The sequence below is a fragment of the Myotis lucifugus genome, unplaced genomic scaffold (assembly GCF_000147115.1).
Source record: "Myotis lucifugus unplaced genomic scaffold, Myoluc2.0 scaffold_297, whole genome shotgun sequence".
Classification (NCBI taxonomy): Eukaryota; Metazoa; Chordata; class Mammalia; order Chiroptera; family Vespertilionidae; genus Myotis; species Myotis lucifugus.
Window position 1 is genome coordinate 350298 of NW_005871345.1, and position 22551 is coordinate 372848.

The 22551-nt window shown below is 42.1% G+C and overlaps 1 protein-coding gene across 1 annotated transcript in view; it reads left to right on the forward strand.

Annotated features, from left to right (window-relative positions):
* Window positions 1–6001: 6001 nt before the first annotated feature.
* Window positions 6002–22551, forward strand: part of SLC7A8 (solute carrier family 7 member 8) — a 50161-nt gene continuing 33611 nt past the window's right edge. Inside the window, exons 1-3 of the mRNA XM_006100056.3 lie at window positions 6002–6599; window positions 6840–7018; window positions 21806–22010. Coding sequence (XP_006100118.1) covers window positions 6880–7018; window positions 21806–22010 — 344 coding nt within the window. The 5' untranslated portion in view covers window positions 6002–6599; window positions 6840–6879. The remainder of the gene's footprint in view (window positions 6600–6839; window positions 7019–21805; window positions 22011–22551) is intronic.

Sequence of the window (22551 nt, forward strand, 5' to 3'; positions counted from 1 at the left end):
TTTATGAGAGATATGAGAGTTGGATCTATGTATCTGGGATATATCAGTGTACAGATGCTACTGGAAGTCATAGGACTGGGTGAGATTACCCAGTTAGTGAGGGAGGATAGAGAAGGGGAGAGGTGGGGAAGAGAAAAGGGTCCAGCTGACGAGTCTAAGGAAAGACCAGTGAGAAAGGGGAAAGTCAGGAGAGTGGATGCCCAGGAATCATGCTGCTGTGAGATCAGTAAGATGAAGACTGACAAATGACCACAAGATTGGACTATGTGGTGGCTATTGGTGACTTTGACAAGAATTGGTTCAGCGGAGTGATGGGGATGAAAGCTTAAATGTAATGGATTCAAGCATGAATGGAGGTGAAGAAGTGAAAACGGGAGCAGAGAAGTTGGATGGCAACTGAAAAGAAATATTGAGTCAAGGCAAGTTCTGTTAGGGTTTTTGTTGTTGTTTAATGGGAACTATTGATGGGCTGACAGGAATAATCCCCTAACGAGTGAAAAGCGGATAATGCAGGAGAGAGAGGAATAATTGCAGGAACAAAGTCCCTAAATAGGTGAGAGAGGACAAGGAAGCTCTTGCACAAGTCAGGGAGAGACATAGGAGCACAGACAGCACATCCATTTTTGTGGGAGGGAAATCAGAATATGTGGGTGAAGCTACAGGCAGATTGGCAGAATCTGTGGTTGGAGGATATGGAAGTTATCTTTCTGCTATTTCCATTTTCTCCATGAAACAACAGGCAAGGGGGTCAAGTGGAAGTGAGGATTTGGGAGATGGTGTTTGTTTGCAGAGAGGAGAATGTAAATGGAAAGTCGGTTACAGGACAATGGTAGTGTGGAAAGCCTGCTTGAGGTTTGCCCTCTACATGAAAATAATCTTCAAGCTCAAACCTTTGGCCATGTTTTTCTCCTCTTTCCACAACCCAGTCTCTCTTCAGGCACTGAGAACTATATCTCTCTATAATTAGTTAGCATATCAGCCAATTCATTATTAATTAATTATTTATTTATTATGCATTAATGCAATCACCATTCATTCATTCATTCATATTTATTGAGTGCCAGGACCATTTTAGTTACTGGGGTTACAGAAGTGAACCTCTGACCTCAGGGAACTTATCTTCCATTATCCTAAAAGATATGAACCCTCCTGTTGCATCAAGCTTTGTTAAGAAACAAAATTCCATGGAGATTTAGATATATTATTATTTTGTAGACCCCCCAAAGCAAAAAGGTTTCATTAACTATAGGGACAATTTATTATTTTTTAGTATATTAGCCACAGTCCAAAGGAGAAAGGCATATATCTTTACAATGTTTATTTTTGTAGTTGATTATGATAAAAGGCATTTGTTGTGTGCCTAGCTGCTTTTGAATTGTGTTAGATTTAAAAGCAGCTGTGGCCCTGACCGGTTTGGCTCAGTGGATAGAGCATCGGCCTGCAGACTGAAGGGTCCCAGGTTCGATTCCAGTCAAGGGCATGTACCTTGGTTGCGGGCACATCCCCAGTGGGGAGTGTGCAGGAGGCAGCTGATCGATGTTTCTCTCTCATCGATGTTTCTAACTCTCTATCCCTCTCCCTTCCTCTCTGTAAAAAATCAATAAAGTATATTTTTTTTAAAAAGGGAATTAATTAGCAGAGATATTTAAAAAAATAAAAATAAAATAAAAGCAGCTGTGCTTTCTCGATATGTATTGCATTGTCAGAAGCATCAGCATATTATTTTTTGAGCTATAAATAAGGTTTTTCATTTTCGCTTTCTACTATAAGTTTTTGAAATTAAATAAATAAATAAATAGATAGATAGATATGAGCCCTTCTTTAGACTTCCAATGGGCAGATGGAAGGGTAAGTCACATTGTGTCATGATGCACAATATTTTCATTAGATAGATAGATAGATAGATAGATAGATAGATAGATAGATAGGAGCCCTCATCCTTTTTAAAAAATGTTTTTATTTTTTTTAGAGAGAGGAATGGAGAGGGAGGGAGGGAGGGATAGAAACATTAATGATGACAGAGAATCATTGATCAGCTGCCTCCTGCATGTCCCCTACTGGGGATGGAACCCAACCCAAGTATATGCCCTGACCAAGAATGGAATCGTGACCTCTGGGTTCATGGGTCAATGCTCAACCACTGAGCCACACCGGCCGGCTGGGTTGAGCACTTATCTTTGAGAGAGAGTAATCCTCAGTGAAAACCAATTAAGCCCTGGCTGGTTTGGCTCAGTGATTAGAGCATCAGCCCTCGGACTAAAGGGTCTTGGGTTCAATTCCAAGTCAAGGGCATGTACCTGGGTTGCAGGTTCAATCCCCAGCCCCGTCAGGGCGTGTGCAGGAGGCAACCAATTGATGTGTCTCTCACATCAATGTTTCTCTCTCTCTCTCCTGCTCCCTCCCTTTCACTGTCTCTAAAAAACAATGGGAAAAATATCCTGGAGTGAGGATTAAAAAGGAAGGAAGAGAGAGAGGGAGAGAGAGAGAGAGAGAGAGAGAGAGAGAGAGAAGAATGAAGGAAAGAAAACCAATTAAGACATGGAAGTTTCCATATTCGAACACTCAGAACTGGAGTCACCTAAATCCTTAGAATACCAAGGCCCCGTGACAGATTGGGCCCAGCCAAGGAGTTAAGGATGTGCAGCCTGCCTTGGAGAATGCATCTTTATTTCTTTCCCACTAGTGCTGGGAATCCAGCCAAGGGCAGCAAACAGAAGAGTAATTTGCTGGAATTTTTATTTCTAGTGTAAGAGCAAGGATTCATCATTATCTCCAGAAGAGCACGAATTAAATAACCATCATAACAAAACAGGGTCACTTCATCCAGATTCTCAGGACTGCATAAACCCTAGAAGATGCAACGTCCTTTGCCCTTAGAAATACGTCTGACAGGCAGACAGAGCACACACTAAAAAAGGATTATTAACTGATTGCATCGCCACATTTTCTCTTCTTTTCTTTCTTTCTGACCTGTACTGGCATTTTCTTTTTCTATTTCCTTCCTCTTTGCTCACTAATTTTCATCTGCTTTCCATTTTTAATTAAATAAAGGCTCCTAGAACTACTAGCTCAGGAAGCCACTGTCTGACCATAGGCAGTGGTCACTGGACTCCAGGAAGAAAGCTGGCTTTAACTGAAATCAGGGTTTCCTTCTGACTCTGGGCATGTAGATGCAAGAAGAGAGTGGAGTGGGAGCATGGACTGTGAGTTTCCTCCAGGAAGAGATTTGGATCCTCCTTTAGTGACCTCAGACTTCACAGCTCTGTTACAAAGAACAAGAATAGGATGATTAACTATTGGGTCAAGGAAAAATAACATTAAGAATGGAGTGAATGAGCTCTGTGCTCTATTTCTTTGGAATAACAGATATTTCTTACCTGTTATTTCAAAAAGGGAATATTTTGGAACATGACAGTGTTTCTGTTTAACTGTTATGCAAGTAGCATGTCCCCATGCCATGTTCCTCTTTGCACAGCAGGTGTCAGCCTCACACAGCCTTTCTCTTCATAAATCCATATTCATAAGAAAAATAGCCCTCTTACTTACCCTTTCCTTGGTTAAAAGAATCAATTTCTTTCCTTTTTAAGCCTGCAAAAACAACAGCAAACAGTCACCCAGATATTGGAAACAGAGTCGTGCTAAAGTACTTGAAAAATGGCCAAACCAAGGACCATGTGAAGGGGTGACAAATGTTGAGGTGGGAGAGTGGGGAGGGCAGATTAAGTCCTGTGGGTCACACTAAACAGATGTTAAGTGTTGGATTCAAGTTGGGTCTCTAAAAGACACAGTTATGACACCAACTCAAGAAGCGGTGGACGCGGCCCTCTCAAAGGGTCTTTTCTTTCCTCCAGGCAAAGGAAGTTGAGGCATCAGCAAGCAGCTATAGTGTCCTGGGAAAAGTTCTCAGTGTAAACCACTGATATCCACCTTGTCCACTAATAGGTTGTCTTGTTTTTTTTCCTCAGGATAGACACTTCTCTGAGTCTTGGCTTTCTCATTTTTATGATAGAAAAAAATAACCGCCTTGTCTACCCAAAGTATTCAATGAGGAGGAAAAAAATTGAGATGTTGTACATAAAACAGTTTGTAGACAGTAAAGCACTATTTAAATGTAGACTGTAGAATAAAATACATAAAGGCAAATGTAGAATAGAGTTATGAATAAAAAAAGAATCCAGTGCTCAAAATTTAAGAAACTTCAATGAATGCCGAAACCGGTTTGGCTCAGTGGATAGAGCGTCGGCCTGCGGACTGAAAGGTCCCAGGTTCGATTCCGGTCAAGGGCATGTACCTGGGTTGCGGGCACATCCCCAGTAGGAGATGTGCAGGAGGCAGCTGGTCGATGTTTCTCTCTCATCGATGTTTCTAACTCTCTATCTCTCTCCCTTCCTCTCTGTAAAAAATCAATAAAATATATTTTAAAAAAAAAGCTCCAGGTGCTAAACAAATACTATAGATTTTTCTCAATATACTTCCTGTCCAATTTAGTGTGCTTAGTACCACTATGTCCCAAGAATGTATTTGATTCCATAACCTCGCCCCTTCTTTAGCCTCTTAGTTCATAAATTGAGATGGCTAAAGCTTACCATGTTGTGGACAGTTTGCACTGGTTTGGGCCAGACACAAAATTCATTGCATTTATGTTTTATCTCATACTAAATTTACATAATTTAAATTAGAAATGCAAACATTACTGAAAGAACTTATGTTTGAAAAGCAGAAAGATTATTTTATATCTTGATGTTGAAATTTGATCAGAAGTCTTCAAATAAGATTGTTTAAGAATAAATCCATTAATTTTTCCCTCTATGCTTTCTAATATCAGGAAAGACCAGAGGGATTCAAAATTTTTATTTTCCCATGACTCATCCCCACCCGTGGAGTTTTGTGCTATATATTCCCTGCCTTGTCTGTTCTTTTTGTTAAAAATTCTCATCATCACCCCCTACTTTTTTTTTTCGCTGAGGCTTTCAATTTGCAATATCTTAAACTGGCAGAGAAGTAGAAGGGGTTGAACTCTCAACCTTTGAAATCTTTTAATACTTGCTGAGTAGTCAAGGAGCAAAGTAGAAAAGACTGCTGATTGAACTTTACCCCATTTGGAAAAGCCTTTGCTACTATAGCTCAAACATCCATGTTTTAAAGAAGTATTTGTTTTCCTAAAAAGTAAAAAATATTTTGGAACATATTCCAAAAAAGTGAGGCCAAATTTCTATACTTAGTGGTTAGCTTGGGGAACTTTTTAGACCTGCTTTAAAATCAAGTACTTTTGCATAATGTATTTAATAGATGAGAAATAATTTTATTTTAGATTTATTGTGTTGTCTGTTGTATTGCTTCTTGCTGTTTTTTCAAAGTACTTTACACTTATAAATAGATATCATTGCTCTCACTCTTAAGGCAGCAATTTCTGGGTGAAATTATTCAGGGAAGCCAAGACACAATCTTAATATGGTCATAAATTAGTCATCCCTTAAGATCAACAATCTGTTCATGAACAGAGAGGTGCTGATAACTCCCCACAACCTTCCAGGTCTGCCTTTCAAATAATTTATAGATGCAAAAAAATATTGGGAGCTGTGAAAGGCCCTATTCTACCGGATTTTGTGTCATTCTTTCCTGGGACCAAGGTGGGAGTCATTTTATTCCTGTCTTGTCTAACGTTAAATAAAAACTGTGAACAGTGGGGTATTACCTCTTCTTGGTGAGCTTGTTTCCACTATACTCTTCACAGTTCACAATCATACTAAATGAACTCCTTTTCCATTATTTTTAATTCTTTCCATTTCCCACCCCCACTGGTGGATTTCCTCCTACTTGCAGAAACTTGAAGATGATGTCCTTACAACCTTCTCTCCAGTATCCTCAAATGATCCAGATATAAATATTTTAGTGCCTTCGCCAGTGACTTTCAGAGGGCATGAAAGTGTCTGCACTCGTCCCTTATTTATAAAGCTGTCTGATCTATAGCGCAATACTAGCTCGTGGACTCTCCCATAACAGTTGACACGGAGAAAAAGAGACCATTACAAAGAGAACTATTTAAATTGAAAAGGAGGGAGGAGACGGAGGATGGAGAGGAATGGAAGAGAGAGGGCGGAGCTAGCTCAGCACATAAAATCGCACTAGAGAAGGAAGCACGTTTGTGTGTGCCTGAGCCACTCTCCTGCGACCAAGAGAGATGGGGCCGTCTGTGCCGTGAGCACGGAGATCAGAAGAGGGAAAACAAGGACAAGAAGACAAGCGAGACAGAAGAGGACATCTGGACAAACCGGAAGGCAGAAGCCCAGGAGAGGAAAAGAAACCCACAGCAGGTGGAAACAAGATCCAGAGCAAACCAGTCGGATCCACAGTTGTTTTCCTTCAAGAGAAGTGGCGGAGGATCGCCCTTTTCCCCTTCAGTTAATGAAAAGTACTTTTATCCTCCTAAAAGAAAAGGCTAAGGGGAGGCAGAAATCTGTTTCCTTAAGGGGAGAGCTGAGGGAAATCCAGACTGTCTCTATTTGAAGCGTCTGAAATAAGCCTGGTACACATTGCAGAACCATCCTGTTTTCCGAAGAGCTACATCCCTCCCAGGAGCATTCCAGCCGGAGTCGCTGGTACAGTTTTATGTTTGTATTTAAATATCTATGTCTCTTCTTTCTCCTCCCTTTTAACACTTTCCTTGTTCATAAGCACGAGTGACAAGAAAGTGTCAGTGTAGAGTAGAAATATTTTCAATTTTCTCTTTTATCTGCCGGTGTCTTTTTAAGAGGGAAGGGGTGGTTCTTATATTGGAAAAGGACATTTTAATTTGAAAGGCTCGCTCTATAAATATATTTACACCCATTCGCATTTAGAAAGAGAGATCTTTCGGAGGTTGAAATCCTACTGAGAAAGATGGAAAAAGGAGCCAGGCAGCGAACCAACGCCGAAAAGAACCACCCAGGGGGGAGCGAGTCAAAGACTGGGTCCGGAGAGGGCGGAGTATCCCTGAAGAAGGAGATTGGATTGGTCAGTGCTTGCGGTATCATTGTAGGTGAGTGCAATTCCCTCTCCCACCACCCACCTCCCTCCCCGCCTTGGTGGTCCTCCTGCGGAAACTTAACCACTCTAAAATGCTATTTATGCTTCCTATTCTCTTAGAAAATGATTGTCAGTCACCTGTGCTGTAACCTACCCCGTGCTAGTCAAGGTTTGTCCAAACCAAGCTGAATAGTTTTGTCCAGTGCTCATAGACTAGGCAAATAGGGATCACACACCTGGCCGATGGTCAGCATTGCCTGGGAGCGTTTAAAAAAAAAATACAGGCTTTTGGGCTCCCCACCTGAAGGTTCTCATGCAGTAGGCTTCAGGTAGGGCTAGGGCACCTGAATTTTAACAAGTTTTATGCAGCCATCTCCTCAGCAGACTCTGGACTCGCTTTTGAGGCATGTTGGTAGATATTTGGTTATTTTATGTTATATGAAACTATGGGCCTACGGGATGTGTAATAATAAAAATAGCTACAACGGCCATAATAATACTTTGCCTTTCTATAGCTTTTCCACTTCACGCACTTTGCGAAGTAAATGTGCCAGGGCCCTTATTCCCATTTCACAGACAAGGAAATCAATTATGCAAGAGACAGAGCATGTCTTTTTGTAAATGTATAGTTTGCACTTTCTCTAGTTGCCTAGTGAAGTCCCCTGTCTCCTAACCCCGTGGGTTCTTGAAAGGAATTGGGAGGAACTAGAACAGTGGTGCTCAACCTTCCTAATGCCGCGACCCTTTAATACAGTTCCTCATGTTGTGGTGACCCCCAATTTCATTGTTACAAATTGAACATAATTAAAGCATCGTGACTAATCACAAAAACAATATGTAATTATATATGTGTTTTCCGATGGTCTTAGGCGACCCCTGTGAAAGGGTTGTTCGACCCCCCAAAGGGGTCGCGACCCACAGGTTGAGAACCGCTGAACTAGAATGTGGAGTCAGAGAGGAATTGATGGATAAAATGCACCCCAGCTTAAAGGCTTTGAAGGTGGGGAGCCTGGGTGCCCCAGAGAGTGCAGTGCAGGCCACTTCAACCCCCTAACTGTACTCAGCAGGGGGTTCCAAGTACAGCTTCATTTCTAGAAAACACATCCTCCTCTTTCCAGAGAGGCTCTGGACTTGGATGGGCAATGGCACATTACTGTCGTCACTTCAGAGGGTGAGAGCTTCTCCTGCTGTCTTTGGCAGAGGGCTTCACCTTCTCCCCATGGGAAGGGGTGCGAGACAGACAAGCTGGGTATATTGCATCATCTTGTTGTTAATCCCCCCTCCCATTTAGAGAGAGTGGAAGGGAGGGAGGGGGAGAAAGAGAGAAACATCAATGTGTTGCCCACCCCTCCACACCTCAACAAGTACGTGCCCTCCACCGGGATTCAAACCTGAGACCATTTGGTGCACGGGACCCATGCTCTAGCCACTGGGCAACCTGCCAGGGCTCTCCAGAGTTCTTTTTGACGCCTCATTGTGTCATGGTGCCCACGAACCAATTTCTCTGGATGACCCAATGGTCCATTTATTAGCACAGAGACATTTTTGGCACCTGTGCAATAGTGACACTGGAGAACACCCTTGAAATAAAATAAAATCAGTATAGTATTCAGATAATCCTCTTCACTTCTACACCCAGACTTCAGTGATACTGTTATTACCACCCTGCTTTTAAAATAGAATTCCACTTTATCTAATTCTCTGTCTCTGGGAGGTTTTCCAGGTGTCTACAGTTATAAGAAAAGCAATGTTATTTTAAAAAATATAGTCATGATCTGAATCTCTCATTACCCTTTCTTTGCCTCTCCTTAATCCCAATTGCTATAAGAAATGAGATCAGCAAAGTACTCCATTTGTACAGCACATGCCAATTTATGTTATATAAATAGCAGAGCCTATTACCTCTTTCACCAGCTTGACTGATAGGATTAAGCATTTCCCTCCCTTTGGGAAGGTTCTGATTCATAGACAGATGTGCACACCCACATGCACACAAGCACAACTGCCTTCTTGCTGCCTCAGCTTTGCTCACCCACACCTACATATGTGGAGGTTTTCAAGGGCAGAGGATATTTTCCTGTAGACTCAGATTGGTTTATCTCTTTCTTTAACATTTTTCTAAGACTATGAAGAAATGTGAGTGTTCAGGTTAAAAAGTACAACTTGAGTGAATGTTACTACTGACTTATCCACAACCTCATGGATGGCAGTATGGTGAAAAGAGATGCCAGATATGTGATTTCAGAGAAAACTGGATATTTTTCCAAAGTGAGAGAATCCTTTTAGTTACTAGGCACTATTCTACATCTAAGCTAGGATAAGATGCAAATTTTCCTTTTAGGATGATATGGGGGGAAATCCTTTCGGTTGTTGAGTTACTAGTACAAGTGTGCTGAACAGCTGCCTTATCCTTTTCTAGAGGAGTTTCTGAGTGGATGATAGTTATTCAAGTTTTATCAAGACCAAATGCAAAAAATAAATGCATTTTCTACACAGAATTCAGAGTTCAACATCAACACTATGGAAGAAATAGAATTAGAAGGCAAAAAGAGAAAGGAAATTTCCTAAGTGAATCAGATAAAGCGGTATGTGAAAGTAGCAATTTGGCCTCAAGTCTATCTATCTCAATGGACTTAGAGGGATAAGTGAAAGTATATTTCATACAAGCTCATCAAACTTCATTCACAATCATCACTGATGATCTAAAGTACAGGGTGCCCCCCCCAAATGTATACACACTTTGAATGATTATATAAAGTCAGTGTTTATTAACATACAGTTCATTTTCAAAATTGAGTTATCAGTTGTTAAAATGTATATATATTTTTTGGGACACCCTATAGAAATAACAGAATGGCAGATGCTATAGGAATATATAATGAACTAATAGAAGACTCATGCCCTAGAGTCTCTTAGGGAGATGAAATTCATATGCATTAAACAGAGAACATTGAACAGAGAGGTTCTCACCCAGAACTAGATTAAAAAGCATCTTGAAGGATGTGAAAAAAGATGGAGTAGAGAAGATGATTTGGGGAGATTTTGTAGGTAAAGGGGCAATAACTAAACTGTTATTTTCTGGAGAAAAAAACAACTACACTGTTATTTCTTATTCATCTCTGAGTCTTTAGTGTTTAGAGAGTGCCTGACAGAACAATTACTTAAATAATTATTGAATTTAATTGACTCTTGACAAAAGTCCGAAGACAGTAGTAATAAAAAGTATTTATCCAAGGGGCTGTTGGGAACCTGGCTTGAAAGTCTTTAAGATAGGAAAAATTTCATCAACCTGGACAATTAGGTTGTCCCATTTTCTTTCTTTTTAATTCTCACCTGAGGCGATTCCCCCCCACACACACACTGATTCTGGAGAGAGAGGGAAGGAAGAAACATCTATGTGAGAGAAACATGGATCAGTTACCTCCCATACGCACCTTGACTGGGGATTGAATCTAAAACCTGGATATGTGCCGGAATCAAACTCACACTGGATGATGCTCTAACCACTGAGCACGCCAGCCAGGGCAGGTTGTACCATTTTCATTCTTTAACATCACTTTTACCCTAAGGTAAACAAGCTATTGCTCTCCATGTACTTGGTTAAGAAAACCTGTTGGCAATAGATGAACTTAGATTTCTCCATGAATGTAAAGAGAATGTGAAGGAGCAGCAAAATCCATTTGTTAATTATACCAAAGCTACTGTTAACAGCTTCCATTATGAAACACTTATTATATGCCAGGTACTCATCCAGTTACCTAACATACATTATCTTATTTATCCCTCACAATAACCCTGAGGTAGACACTTATTAACCCTTCTTCAGATAAGAAAATAGAGGTTCAGAGGGAGAAAGTCACAAGGTGGTGAAGGTCACACAGCTGAAAAGTATGGAAGCCAAGATTCAAACCTAAAGCTTTTCTGAATCCTGAATCAAGCTCTTAAGCATTATTCTCTGCTATTTCTGTTTTTATGTCCTGAAAAGTGTGTTTTCCTTTAGACTCTGGACAGAAGTCCTTATCATTTTTATAGATGAAGCAGTTAGTGTTGTATTCCCAGTGAGGAAGTGTCCCAGTGTAAAGGGATGTTGGGCAATCAGCTGGGGTGGAAGAAGGTAAGATTCCTGGTGCAATCACAGGAAGACTTGGAGGGAGGCGTGTCGCTCAGCTGCTACAGGATCTGGCCGGCACAGAACACATTCCACAGGCTCATCATTCCTCTCAGGACCAGCAGTCTTCCCAACCATCAATGAGGGGCCCAGAGTTCCTGGCTGTTTACATCATTTTATCCCAGTTACATATTTAGGTACATGCCTAGAATCTAGGTCTCAAGGCCACCAGGCCAGTTGCAGAGCCTAAAGAAAAATATTCATACTATGTTTGACCGTTTTGTTTTTAGTACAGTGTGTGTTTATGGGGGAACTTGATCCATTTGCTGCAGAGCAATACTGGATGTGGTTCTAGCTACTAGACTGCTGTCTCCCAACTAAAAAGATGTTTAAAAACAGTATTTATTGAGCTCTAACTAAATGCTGCTTCCTGTGCTTTAAACTCTGTATGTATATTACCTTATTTAATCCTGACCACAATCCCATGGAAGTAGATATTACAACTATCTCTATTTTAAATATGGGGAAGAGCTGGTAATTTGCCCACGGTCACACAACTGATTACTGGGATGGCCTAACTCCATGGCCAAAGCTCTTAGCCATTCCCCATTTCTCACTGGTAACCAAGAGGGGAGGGAGAGAGGCTGGTGTGTATTGTGTGTTGGAAGAATGGACAATGGAGGACCATAACCTAGAGGTTGGAGTCTGGAAAGATCATGGATCTTTCTGATACTGAAAAATTTGGGGGAAAACTTTTTTTTAAGGCTATTTGTCAACAAAAAAGTTTGGCTAAAATTATAACCATACTGCAATGGCACTGGGCTAATTTGGAAAATGTTCAAGCCCAAAAGATTTTCAGACTCATGTGTTTTACACCACTTTAGATGATTTTACATTTTAGAGTCTAATATGCTATATTAGCTTTCTAATCCCCAAAATGTCTATTGGATGTTAACCAAGGGGAAGGAGTGTGAAAACTGCTTCTTGAGTTTTTACTCCAATTATTTTTTTATACATGGAGAGATTAGGATTTGGTTCATTCAGGATGAAAACATGTTTAAAAATCTGATTGTTCTTAAGGGAAAGTCTGAGACAGAAGCCAACGAGGAGGCTTGTTAAAACAAACACATCTTGGCGGATAGAGAAAGGCTACACCCAACAGCATAGTAATAATAAGTAGCTACCATTTGCTGAGCACTACTATGCATCAGACATGTAGTACCTGATCAGTGCTTTAAGCATAGCCTCATCTAATTCCATGAAATAAGTCGTGTTATTAAAAGGAAGGGTTTGAGTGAATAAGTAATTGGGCGAAGGCAGAATCAGGATTCTCACCCAGGTCATTGAACTCTGAGGCTACTGGGCTTAATCAAAATACTTCACAACATGGAACTCAGGGTGGCTGGAGCCAGGAATCCTGTTACATGCTTCTTGCCCCCAGCAACCAGGCACTCAAGGATCAATCTGTGGCCTACTACTGGCAGCGCTACAATATGTTCTCTCAGAAAGCAGAGTTATACAGATGAGTGACTAGCAGGAGATGATAAGGGTTGGGAAAGAAAGTAGGAATCCAGCAGATAAAAAATCGTGTCTACCTTCGTCCTCCTAAAAGCAAGAGATAAATCTGCCATGTGAAAGGTTACTTCCCTGCAGCAGAAGGGGAAAGACATTCTACTCACCAGAGACAAGGAATTTGGGGCTGAGAAATTTGTGCAAACCAACCCTTATCTTCCTCGTCACCTCATTAGCATTTACTGTGCCTAGCCCATACCCCTAGGGCTGGTCAATTCTCCACAAATTTATTGTCCAAGCGGTATACAAGCTCCCTGCTCTGGTCATTTCTTCAGGTCATTATTCTCTTGTCAAGGCTACCACGTACATATAAAAATTAATACAATTTATGTGTTTTTCTCCTGTTTTAAAAAAAATGTGTCTAAGAAGCAGAACTAAACAGCCCATTTTATTTAGAAAAACAACAAAAACACCCATACCCAGATCAGATGACCTTCTTGGAGAGGCTGGCCCATATAGTATATTACTTTTCTGAATCGGCTCCTTGAAGCAGCGTAGAGGTACAGGTAGGCTAGTTGGGGCTGCTCAGGTTGCCTGGCTACTAAGGTTTTCTGCTTTCCTCTGAGGGTTAATCCACAACATGGCTGCCTACTAAGAAATGCCTCAGGAATTTCTGTTATCTTGTTGTTATTGTTTGCAGTGGTGATGGGGTGTTTAAAAAAAAAAAAAAAAAGGCAGGCATGAGCAATTAATCTAAAGAATATATTCTGAGCTACTTAAAACAACAATGACTCAGGAGCAGGGCCCTAGAAACTGTTCCATTCCAATTTTTAAAAATATATATTTTATTGATTTTTTTACAGAGAGGAAGGGAGAGGGATAGAGAGTTAGAAACATTGATGAGAGAGAAACATCAATCAGCTGCCTCCTGCACACCCCCTACTGGGGATGTGCCCGCAACCAAGGTACCTGCCCCTGACCGGAATCAAACCCAGGACCCTTCAGTCCGCAGGCCAACGCTGTATCTACTGAGCCAAACCGGTTAGGGCCCATTCCAATTTTTAACTCCTGGTTGAGCATACAGAGCAAGAAGGACCATCCTTGTTCCTCTCCCAGAACGTACCTATAGAGAAGTCACCCCCACCCTCTGGTGATCTGGAAATGGCTAGTTGCAGCCTGTTCCCTGGCACAGGGATGAGAGCTGCTGGTCATAGGATTCAAGATCTGTCCATAGTTTCACATTCAACAAACCCTTATTGAGCACATTATATGCAAGGCTCTGGGCTGCTAGGTTCAATTCCTGGTCAGGGCACTGCCCAGTGTAGGGGCTCAATTCCCAGTGGGGGGTGTGCTGGGAAGCAGCCAATCAATGATTCTGATCATTGATGTTTCTATCTCTTCCTCTCCCTCTCTGAAATCAATATATATATTTTAAAGAAGTGAAATTATCCTTCAAATCTATTTTAAGTTGTTTTATTTATAGAAGAAATAAAATGTGAGCCAAAAAGCTTATTGATTATATTTCATCCCTCATTCTTTGTCACAGTCATAAGTCTTCCCACTGGTTTGCTCCCTACTTTAAATATTCTCAGCATTAGCAGTGACTTCCAGGGAGAGGGTTTTACAATATGCGTTAAAGTGTTCAGGGCAACCTCACGCTGAACTGTGAAGGCAGATTACCCAGAGAGAGTACCACAGATGCAGAATTATTACTATACTTTTCTCAACTATATATAGATTTTAAAGGTACCTTTTTGTACGTCTTTGAAATACATAAATGCTTTAGCTGCTTCTTTAGAGTATAATTCTGCCTAGGGTGTTTAGTAAGCAACTGATATAGGCAGATCAGGTTGCCTTAGGGAAAAGGAAGCATCATTTGTTAAGAGGGACCTGATGCTGGAAGTAGAAAACGTGTAATTATTTTTTCCATGACTTGTGTCAGTGTGTTGTGGAAAGGGAGGAACCATCCATAGTACAGCAGAAGAGGAAGGACTTTGGAGATAGTATTGGGTTTGTAAACTGCTTCCTTATTTACAAGCTTTTAACCTGGGGCAAGTTGATTATCAATTTACTTACCTGTAAAATGGAAGTTTCTCATGGAATATTAAAATAAAGCTGGTGTCCTATGGTATATGTTCAATATATATTAGGGTTTTTTTTTCTCTCCTTAAGCTTATCCTCCACCCCACCCCCACTTCTGGTTCAGAAATTTCTATTAGAAGGACCAGGTGATGAAAATTGGCCAGTTCAGGCCGAGTCCGACCTGCTTATCAACCAGCCAATGCTTTTCCTTTTCTCTCTGTTGATTTGAGTCAACCTACTAATCAGCATTCGTCTTGTGCTTCTCCTTTTCCAGGAAGCTTTTTTTGAATAGCCCACGCCAGAGACCTTTTCCATTCCTAATACAATGTCTTGTCATATCTTGCAATTGACCTCATGTAACTTATGCTCTAACCTGGTGTTGTCAGCCCTGTGTCCACGTACATGTCTTCACTTCTCCACACAGTTCCTTGATGACAGGGACTGAGTCTTACTCATTTTCACATCCCCACATATTCAGCCTGGCACATGGTACGTGCTTAGAAAGTATTTGTTGAATAATAGCGGTCAGTCAAAAACAAATCACCCACTGGGGATATGTTTCCCAACAATGTGAATATACTTAATGCTACTGAACTGTACACTTACAAATGATGAAGATGGTAAATTTAATGTTATATATTTTACCATAGTAAAAAAAAAAGTTTTAGCTTAAAAATGAGTTATTCCTATGAACAATACATTTTTGTGCTTGGTTTAAAAAACAAACACCCACATTAGTGAAATTTAAATTTGAAAAGCACTATAGTGATTTTCCAGAGGATGATGTTGAGGCATGAAGGTGGAGCGGAGTTTCTCAACCTTGGCACTAGTACCTTTTGGGGCAGATACTTCTTTGTCATGGAGGGCCGTCCTGTGCATTGTAGGACGTTTAGCAGCATTCCTTGCCTTTACCCACTAGATTCCAGTAGGGACAACCAAAGTGTCTCCAGACATTGCCAACTGTCCCCTAGGGGTGGGAGAAAGATGCAGAATTGCCGCCGGATGCAAAGTAGACAAAGCCTTCACGGTTGGCGCCTGGTTCCCCATCCAGACAGGGAGACGCTAGGGGCCAGATGTAAATCTTTAATGGACATATTTGAGGACTCAGCACTCTTAGCCCTGCAGGCCAGGATGCCTGTCTTTCAGTGGCTGGTGGGTAGTGGTTGGCTCCCTCTATTTTGTTAAAAGTCCATGTGTGAACAAGTGCTTCCCAATTACCTTTTAAAGCAAGCATGTACAGAGTGGGTGCACAATAAATGCTGCTCGAGATGCAATTACATGTTGGCCGCCCACCTGAGGCATCTAAAAATTATACCTAGACAAGCAGACAAATGACTCAGAGCATACTTCATGGTCCTGGCTCTACAGTGCTATTTGGGAGCCAAACCTCAGATTCTTCTAGGGATGGTCTCTATTCCTATTGCTATAAATCCTAGCATTTCATAGACTATTAAGTGTTCCCACACAAATGTAATCTTTGATCCCCACAACAACCATGTGAGGTAGGCAGGACAGAAACAATTTTCCCCCACTCAGCAGATAAAGGAAGGGACTCCTAGGAAAAGTCAGGTCACATGGCATAAGAGTGGCAAACAAGGATTCAGTGGCTTCCCTGACTCTAAGTCTAGTGTCCTTTTCACTGTTCAGTAAGAAATTTCAGATAGCAGAGTCCTGCAGCACATTCCACATCTGTGTTCTGTAGTAGATGGCAACTCCTAGGGCATATGTCAGAGTCTTGACCTGCTCTCACCAGGGAGAGAGGCACGGTGAGCTTCCAGGCCTGCTGTCAGGATCAAAGCCCGGCTTCAACCTACTAGACCCTTCCACACTGCTCCCCGAGTCCTGGCAGTCCTCAAGTCCTCCCAGCCACTTTAAGGGAGAAGCACAAAGAAGGTTCACCTCAGCTTTCTCTGGACATGGTGAAAATGCATGGAACCTCCAAACCCTAGGAGGAGCTCTGGTTAGATTTCAAGATTAGCATGATTTTGTAAGGAAGGCCAAAGCCTTTTGGATCTGAGGGTCTGTTGGGCATTAGAAGTCTGTAGTTCCATGTCCTAGGAGATTATTTCATGGCTATAGCATTCCAGTGTGGACAGGCCTGGATGTGAGTAATGCCTTTAATAGGAGTCACAGGTGGAGACGTTAGTGGTTCTTCATAGCAAATGTAGATTTTCTCAATTCCGGCAATTTTTCTAGTGAAGACTTGCCCACTGATACAAATTGGCCCCATTTTAATGGAGTGGTTTGCTTGGTTTTTCTTTCCCAGAACAAGCCCAAACGGGCCTCATTGTCTAGGCATCCTTGGACTCATTTTTCACTAAAGAAGATCTGTGTGATAAGATGATTACTTTATTAATTGGTGTGGATGAAAAAGAGGGTTGAAACCTGATCTCCAGTACCTTGGCTATACCAAATGGGTGGCCATCTCATTCTTGAATGGTTTTGTAGTCACCGAGTCTAAGAGTAAAACCATGGAGGGGAAAAAAATCCCATCTTAATAAACTTTCTTCCCACCTTTCATCAAGCAAGTTTCCGAGACTAGGTGGAAGCCCTTTCCCAGTTTTCCTTTTTCAAAGCCACTCCAGAAAAATCTCCTTTAGATAGTGTCCAAGCTTAAAAGCCCTGCAGCTAAAGTGTGTGTTGTGCAATTTCTAGAGGAGAGGCAACATGGGAGAGTTGAGGAGATCCTGGGCCAGGAGTCCAAGGCCTTGGCCTCTCACCCAGGCTTTGCTGCATATGCAATATGTGACTTAGATCAAGTCTCCTCACCTCTCTGAACCTCAGTCTTTGAAAAGGAAGATAAGAATAATAGCACCTGACCTATGCACCTAAGAAAATAGTTATGAGAGTGAAGTAAGGTAATGGATGTGAATGTTTTGTAAATCACCACTAAAGGTGGTATTGCAATAGAAGAAAGGAATCAGATCTGTGTTCCAATTTTGGTTTTTTTGTGTTGTTATTAATTCTAACTGGAGGATATTTTTCCATTGATTTTTAGAGAGAGTAGAAGGGAGGGGGAGAGACAGAAAGAAACATTGATGTGAGAGAGAGACATCAATTGGTTGCCTCCCACACACTCCCTGACCAGAACCGGGGATCTAGCTAGCAACTGAGGTGTGTGCCCTTGACCGGAATCGAACAGAGGGTCCTTCAGTCTGCAGGCCGATGCTCTATACACTGAGCCAAACCAGCTAGAGCATGTGTTCCATTTTTTAAATAAGCATTTCCTGTGAACCATTCTCATTGCCTATAGAGTGGAGCACGTAAAACTATTTTCAAGAAAGAGCTTGAAGCTGTGACAGATTTAGGTCCTAATCCAGTTGTTACTAACGCACTCTGTGAGGTAGGCAAATAACTACCTGCGTCTATTTCTTCATCCATAAAATAGGGATAATAATATCTCCCTCATTTTCCCCATTTGGAAAATGGGAATATAGTTGCCCTACTTTCTTCCCCTACAAATTGGAGATAGTAGTAATAGCCAGTCTATTCTGCTCAGCAGTGAAATAACTGGGTTGCTTTACTCATTTGCCTGCAATATACACTTGACATAGTTCATGAGATTTGGAGGTTCCAAAGAAACAGGTATATTCAATTGCTCTGTGCAGATAAGTTCTAGATTGATGTCAGACATCTTTCATTTGGTAAATATTTATAGAGTGTCTACTAAGTGACACTTCACAGGTGAGGGGAAGCAATATAGTTCCTTTTCTCGTGGAGCTTACAGTTTAGTGGGGGAGGTAATATTTATCAAGTAATTACACTAAAAATTGATATAATAGGCATTGCTCTTGAGTAAAAGTAATATGAATATTCTTGCAGCTCCAGAACATAGCTGTGCTGTGAATGACATTCCGCCCCTTGCAGAAGCTCCAGAGGCCACTAATGTGGAGGAAATGTTACCTGATTCTGGTTTTGTAGGTAGCGGCTTCGTAGAATCTGGGAGAGGCATTCTTTTCCTTCCTGTTCCTTAGAATAAATAAAAGATTTTAAGCATTTATCATCGTAATTTTAATTTGGTCAAAATTAATATTGTTGGAGGGAGGAGAGAACCCAATTTTTATAAAATGAAGATTCTTGTCTCAATGCTAACCTATTGCGACTCTCACCATCATTCCAGCAACTCCATGGAAAGACGTGTTTGTCACCAAGAATACTGTAAGAGGAGGCAAGCAGTGGCCACACGCTGCAATGGGCTGTGGGTGTTGCACATCCCACCTTCCAGTGGCTCCCTCCACATGGGACGAGGGAAGGAGCACACACTCTAGAAATGTCAGTGCAAACCAGAGAACAGAAGTGCTTCTGATTCCCACTGCAAAATTTGTTTTCCAAGAACCCTTAGTGGAACATTAACATTCTTTATTCTTGAGAAGATGGGGTCTTTTCAATAACATCCATTCCCACTCCCTCCTTGCGACAGCCATTCCTGGCTCTGAGAACCGCCTAGTTGGTCCCTAACCTCCCTTTCAGCACTTTCAAGACCAAAGTCAAACCTAGTTTTTCTCTTGTAATGATTGCTTTTCTAACCTCTTGAGCTAGTTTTTTTTAAAATATATTTTATTGATTTTTTACAGAGAGGAAGGGAGAGGGAGAGAGATAGTTAGAAACATCGATGAGAGAAACATCAATTCAGCTGCCTCCTGCACACCCCCCACCGGGGATGTGCCCGCAACCCGGTACATGCCCTTGACCGGAATCGAACCTGGGACCCTTCAGTCCCCAGGCCGACGCTCTATCCGCTGAGCCAAACCGGTTAGGGCTTGAGCTAGTTTTTTAACCCTAGTTGTATTGCTCTCTTCTTGGCTGGCTTTGAAATGACCTACAGATCACTCTTCTGATAAATACCTGCTAGGCAAGGCATTTACTGTCATCTTTCAGCACTTGTTCTCAGTTCCCAGCAGCATATTTAGTTCTGCATTTGATGGGTCACTTGACAGGGTGACTGAGTCTTGAGTCCCGGGATACTAGTGCCTTTTAGTCCCCATTAACCCAACATTCATGCAAAGCACAAATGAGGACTGTTTAGAACCCGCCCCCCCCCGCCCCACCATTACTCACTTCATGCTGCAATTTTTTAGTTTGTAAAGGGACAGCTTATTTTGCATCCTAGAGGAATAGGACACAATTGTTTTTAGAATGTAAATATTCTCTTCTCTTTCCCTTTGGCTGAAATAACTGGATGTACGACCTGGGATTAAAAATTGAATTTTGGTTTAGAAGTGAGTTTCAGGACTGGATTGAGATTGAGTTATGGCTGAGGTCTGAAAGACTGTTTTTGAAAACTGAGCATAATATTCTATACTCGGCATCTGTTTCAGCTAAGCACTAGTTCCAAATCACTAGAAGGATATGGTGGGAATCTGAGATGTCCTCAGAACACTGTCAAATCCAACTGGCCTCATAATTACTCTGCATTTCTACCTGGATCCACTTAGCTTCTGCTTCCTTCTTCAGGCCTTTAGTGGTGCAGCTGGGGTGGGGTTCGAGGGTAGCTTTCAAAGCATCTGTTCAATAGACCCTGATCCCATCTTAAATCGTAAGAAGTAGACAAAGAAAGCTTAGGAAGGAGCATGTAGTTGCTTCCTCCACACTCCTACTCCTCCCCTGCCCAATATACACATTCAGTCCTTGCTGCTGGCCTCCCCTCCCTGGAGAAGCCCGGCCTCGGGTACAGACACAGAAGTGGATTAATGGAAAAAGTGCTGGGTTAAGCATCAGGAGACTGACTTCTATATCCAGTTTTACTTGTCGGTAGCTGTGGAATTTGGAGAAAGCCACTTAACCCCTCGTAGTTTCTTAGTTTGTAAAAATAGAGAAATACCTAGGTCCTGGGCAGGTAACTCAGTTGGTTAGAGCATCTTCCTCATAAACCAAGGTTTAAGGTTCAATCCCCGGTCAGGGCACAAACAAGAAGCAACCAATGAATGCATAAGTAAATAGAACAACAAACCAATCTTTCTCTCTCTCCCCCTCCCCCCCTTTTTCAAATCAATAAATTAAAAAATATTTAAACAACAAAATCCTGTTCACTTTATAAATAAATAAAATTTCTTCCTCTTCCTGAATTTCATAATGTTGTTGTGAGGGTGACATGAAACAGTGGAGGAGAACGACCTTTGGAAGAATATAGTGCTGAGGCTTTGCACTGATTGCACGCCTATAAACCACTTCCAAACGACTAGGACTTTTTATAGGGTTTACTTCTGTTTCTCACCAAGGTTGGAGCTGTCATGTTTAGGGTAGAGGCTAGCCTCCAGGCGTGCTATCCATGCTCATGGGTCTAGAAAAACCCCCAGTCATGGGGTGTGACCACACTCTGTCTCTTTGACTCACTTTTTTTTTTTAATCCTCACCCAAGGAGTGAGGATATTTTTTCCATTGATATTTAAAGAAAGTGAGAGAGGGGAGCAGAGAGAACAAGAGAGGAGAAGGAGAGAGAGAAACATCAATGTGAGAGAGGTACATCGATTGGTTGCCTCCCACACGTGCCCCAACCTGGGGCGCGGAGTGAACCTAAAACCCAGGTATGTACCCTTGACTAGGAATCGAACTCGAGACCCTCTGGTGCACAGGCCCACGATCTAAGCTCTAACCAATGAGACATGTGGTCCAGGATGCTTTGTCTCACTTTTGAAGCTAACTGACAGCTGGTCTCTGAGGTAGCCCACTTTTCCAGCCCTGCCTTTTCCAGCCTTGGGTAGATCATGTGCAGCCCAGTCAGAGAGTCCTGAAGTTCAGTACTTGCACTAGCACTTCTTACTGTGTGGACTTGGGCAATGCACTTGATATCTCTGAGACTCAGCTTCCTCCTCTGTAACGTGGGAGAAATGATATCTGACTCCATAGGTTTATCCTAAGGATTAAAGAAGAAATGTAGAGTACCTGACCACGTTCCTGGTCTCTAAGTGCCTGTTGTCTGCTCCTCCTCCTCTGCTTCTAAGAAGAATTATTGCTAGACACATCTCCCTGAAGGTGATTCACACAACCCAACAGTCAGTATTTTAGAATCAGCTCAGAGATGAGATCACCCCGCAAATGCTGGTCCTGCCACCTGTGCTGATGCTCCTGTCTCCCTGTTACTTTTGGTGCCTCATGCAGGGAACATCATTGGCTCTGGAATCTTCGTCTCGCCAAAGGGTGTGCTGGAGAACGCGGGCTCCGTGGGCCTTGCTCTTATCGTCTGGATCGTGACGGGTCTCATTACCGCTGTGGGAGCCCTTTGCTATGCTGAGCTTGGGGTCACCATCCCCAAATCTGGGGGTGACTACTCCTACGTCAAGGACATCTTTGGAGGACTGGCTGGGTAAGAGGCTCTGTGGAGACCTAAGTGGTCTAGGAAGCCAAGGCCAGGGGTTTCCAATGTGCTGAGGAGAGCTAGAGAATGGGATTCCTCTTTTGCCTCCATGCTTGCTAGCAAAGCCTTGTGTCCCCTTGATGCCCCTGAGAGTGACAGAGGAAGCAGGTTGTAGTTTTAATCTGTTGACCTTAGTGGTCAAGAGTCTATGAGTGAGAGCAAATATGATAACTCTGGAGATTTCAAGGAAAAGCACTTCATAAAACAAAGCTCTTTTATCTTGACAAATGAGAGGGCCCACCTAAGAGACAGAGGTGCTCTCTTCTCACATTTCCTAGGATAATGGCCTCCCTCCGAGCCAGGCTCTGATCTTGAATTTCCTCAGTTTCTGCATCCCTGCTACTGAAGCACTCAACCCGCACCTGATGAGCCCAAGGATGTGGAGGACACTACTCCCGCAACCCCTGCTCAGTGCCTCCCCTGGCAGTTGCATGTCCTGGCTTTTAAAATTCTGAGGTTGCAAATTTTATTTTCCACCATTGGATCCTGG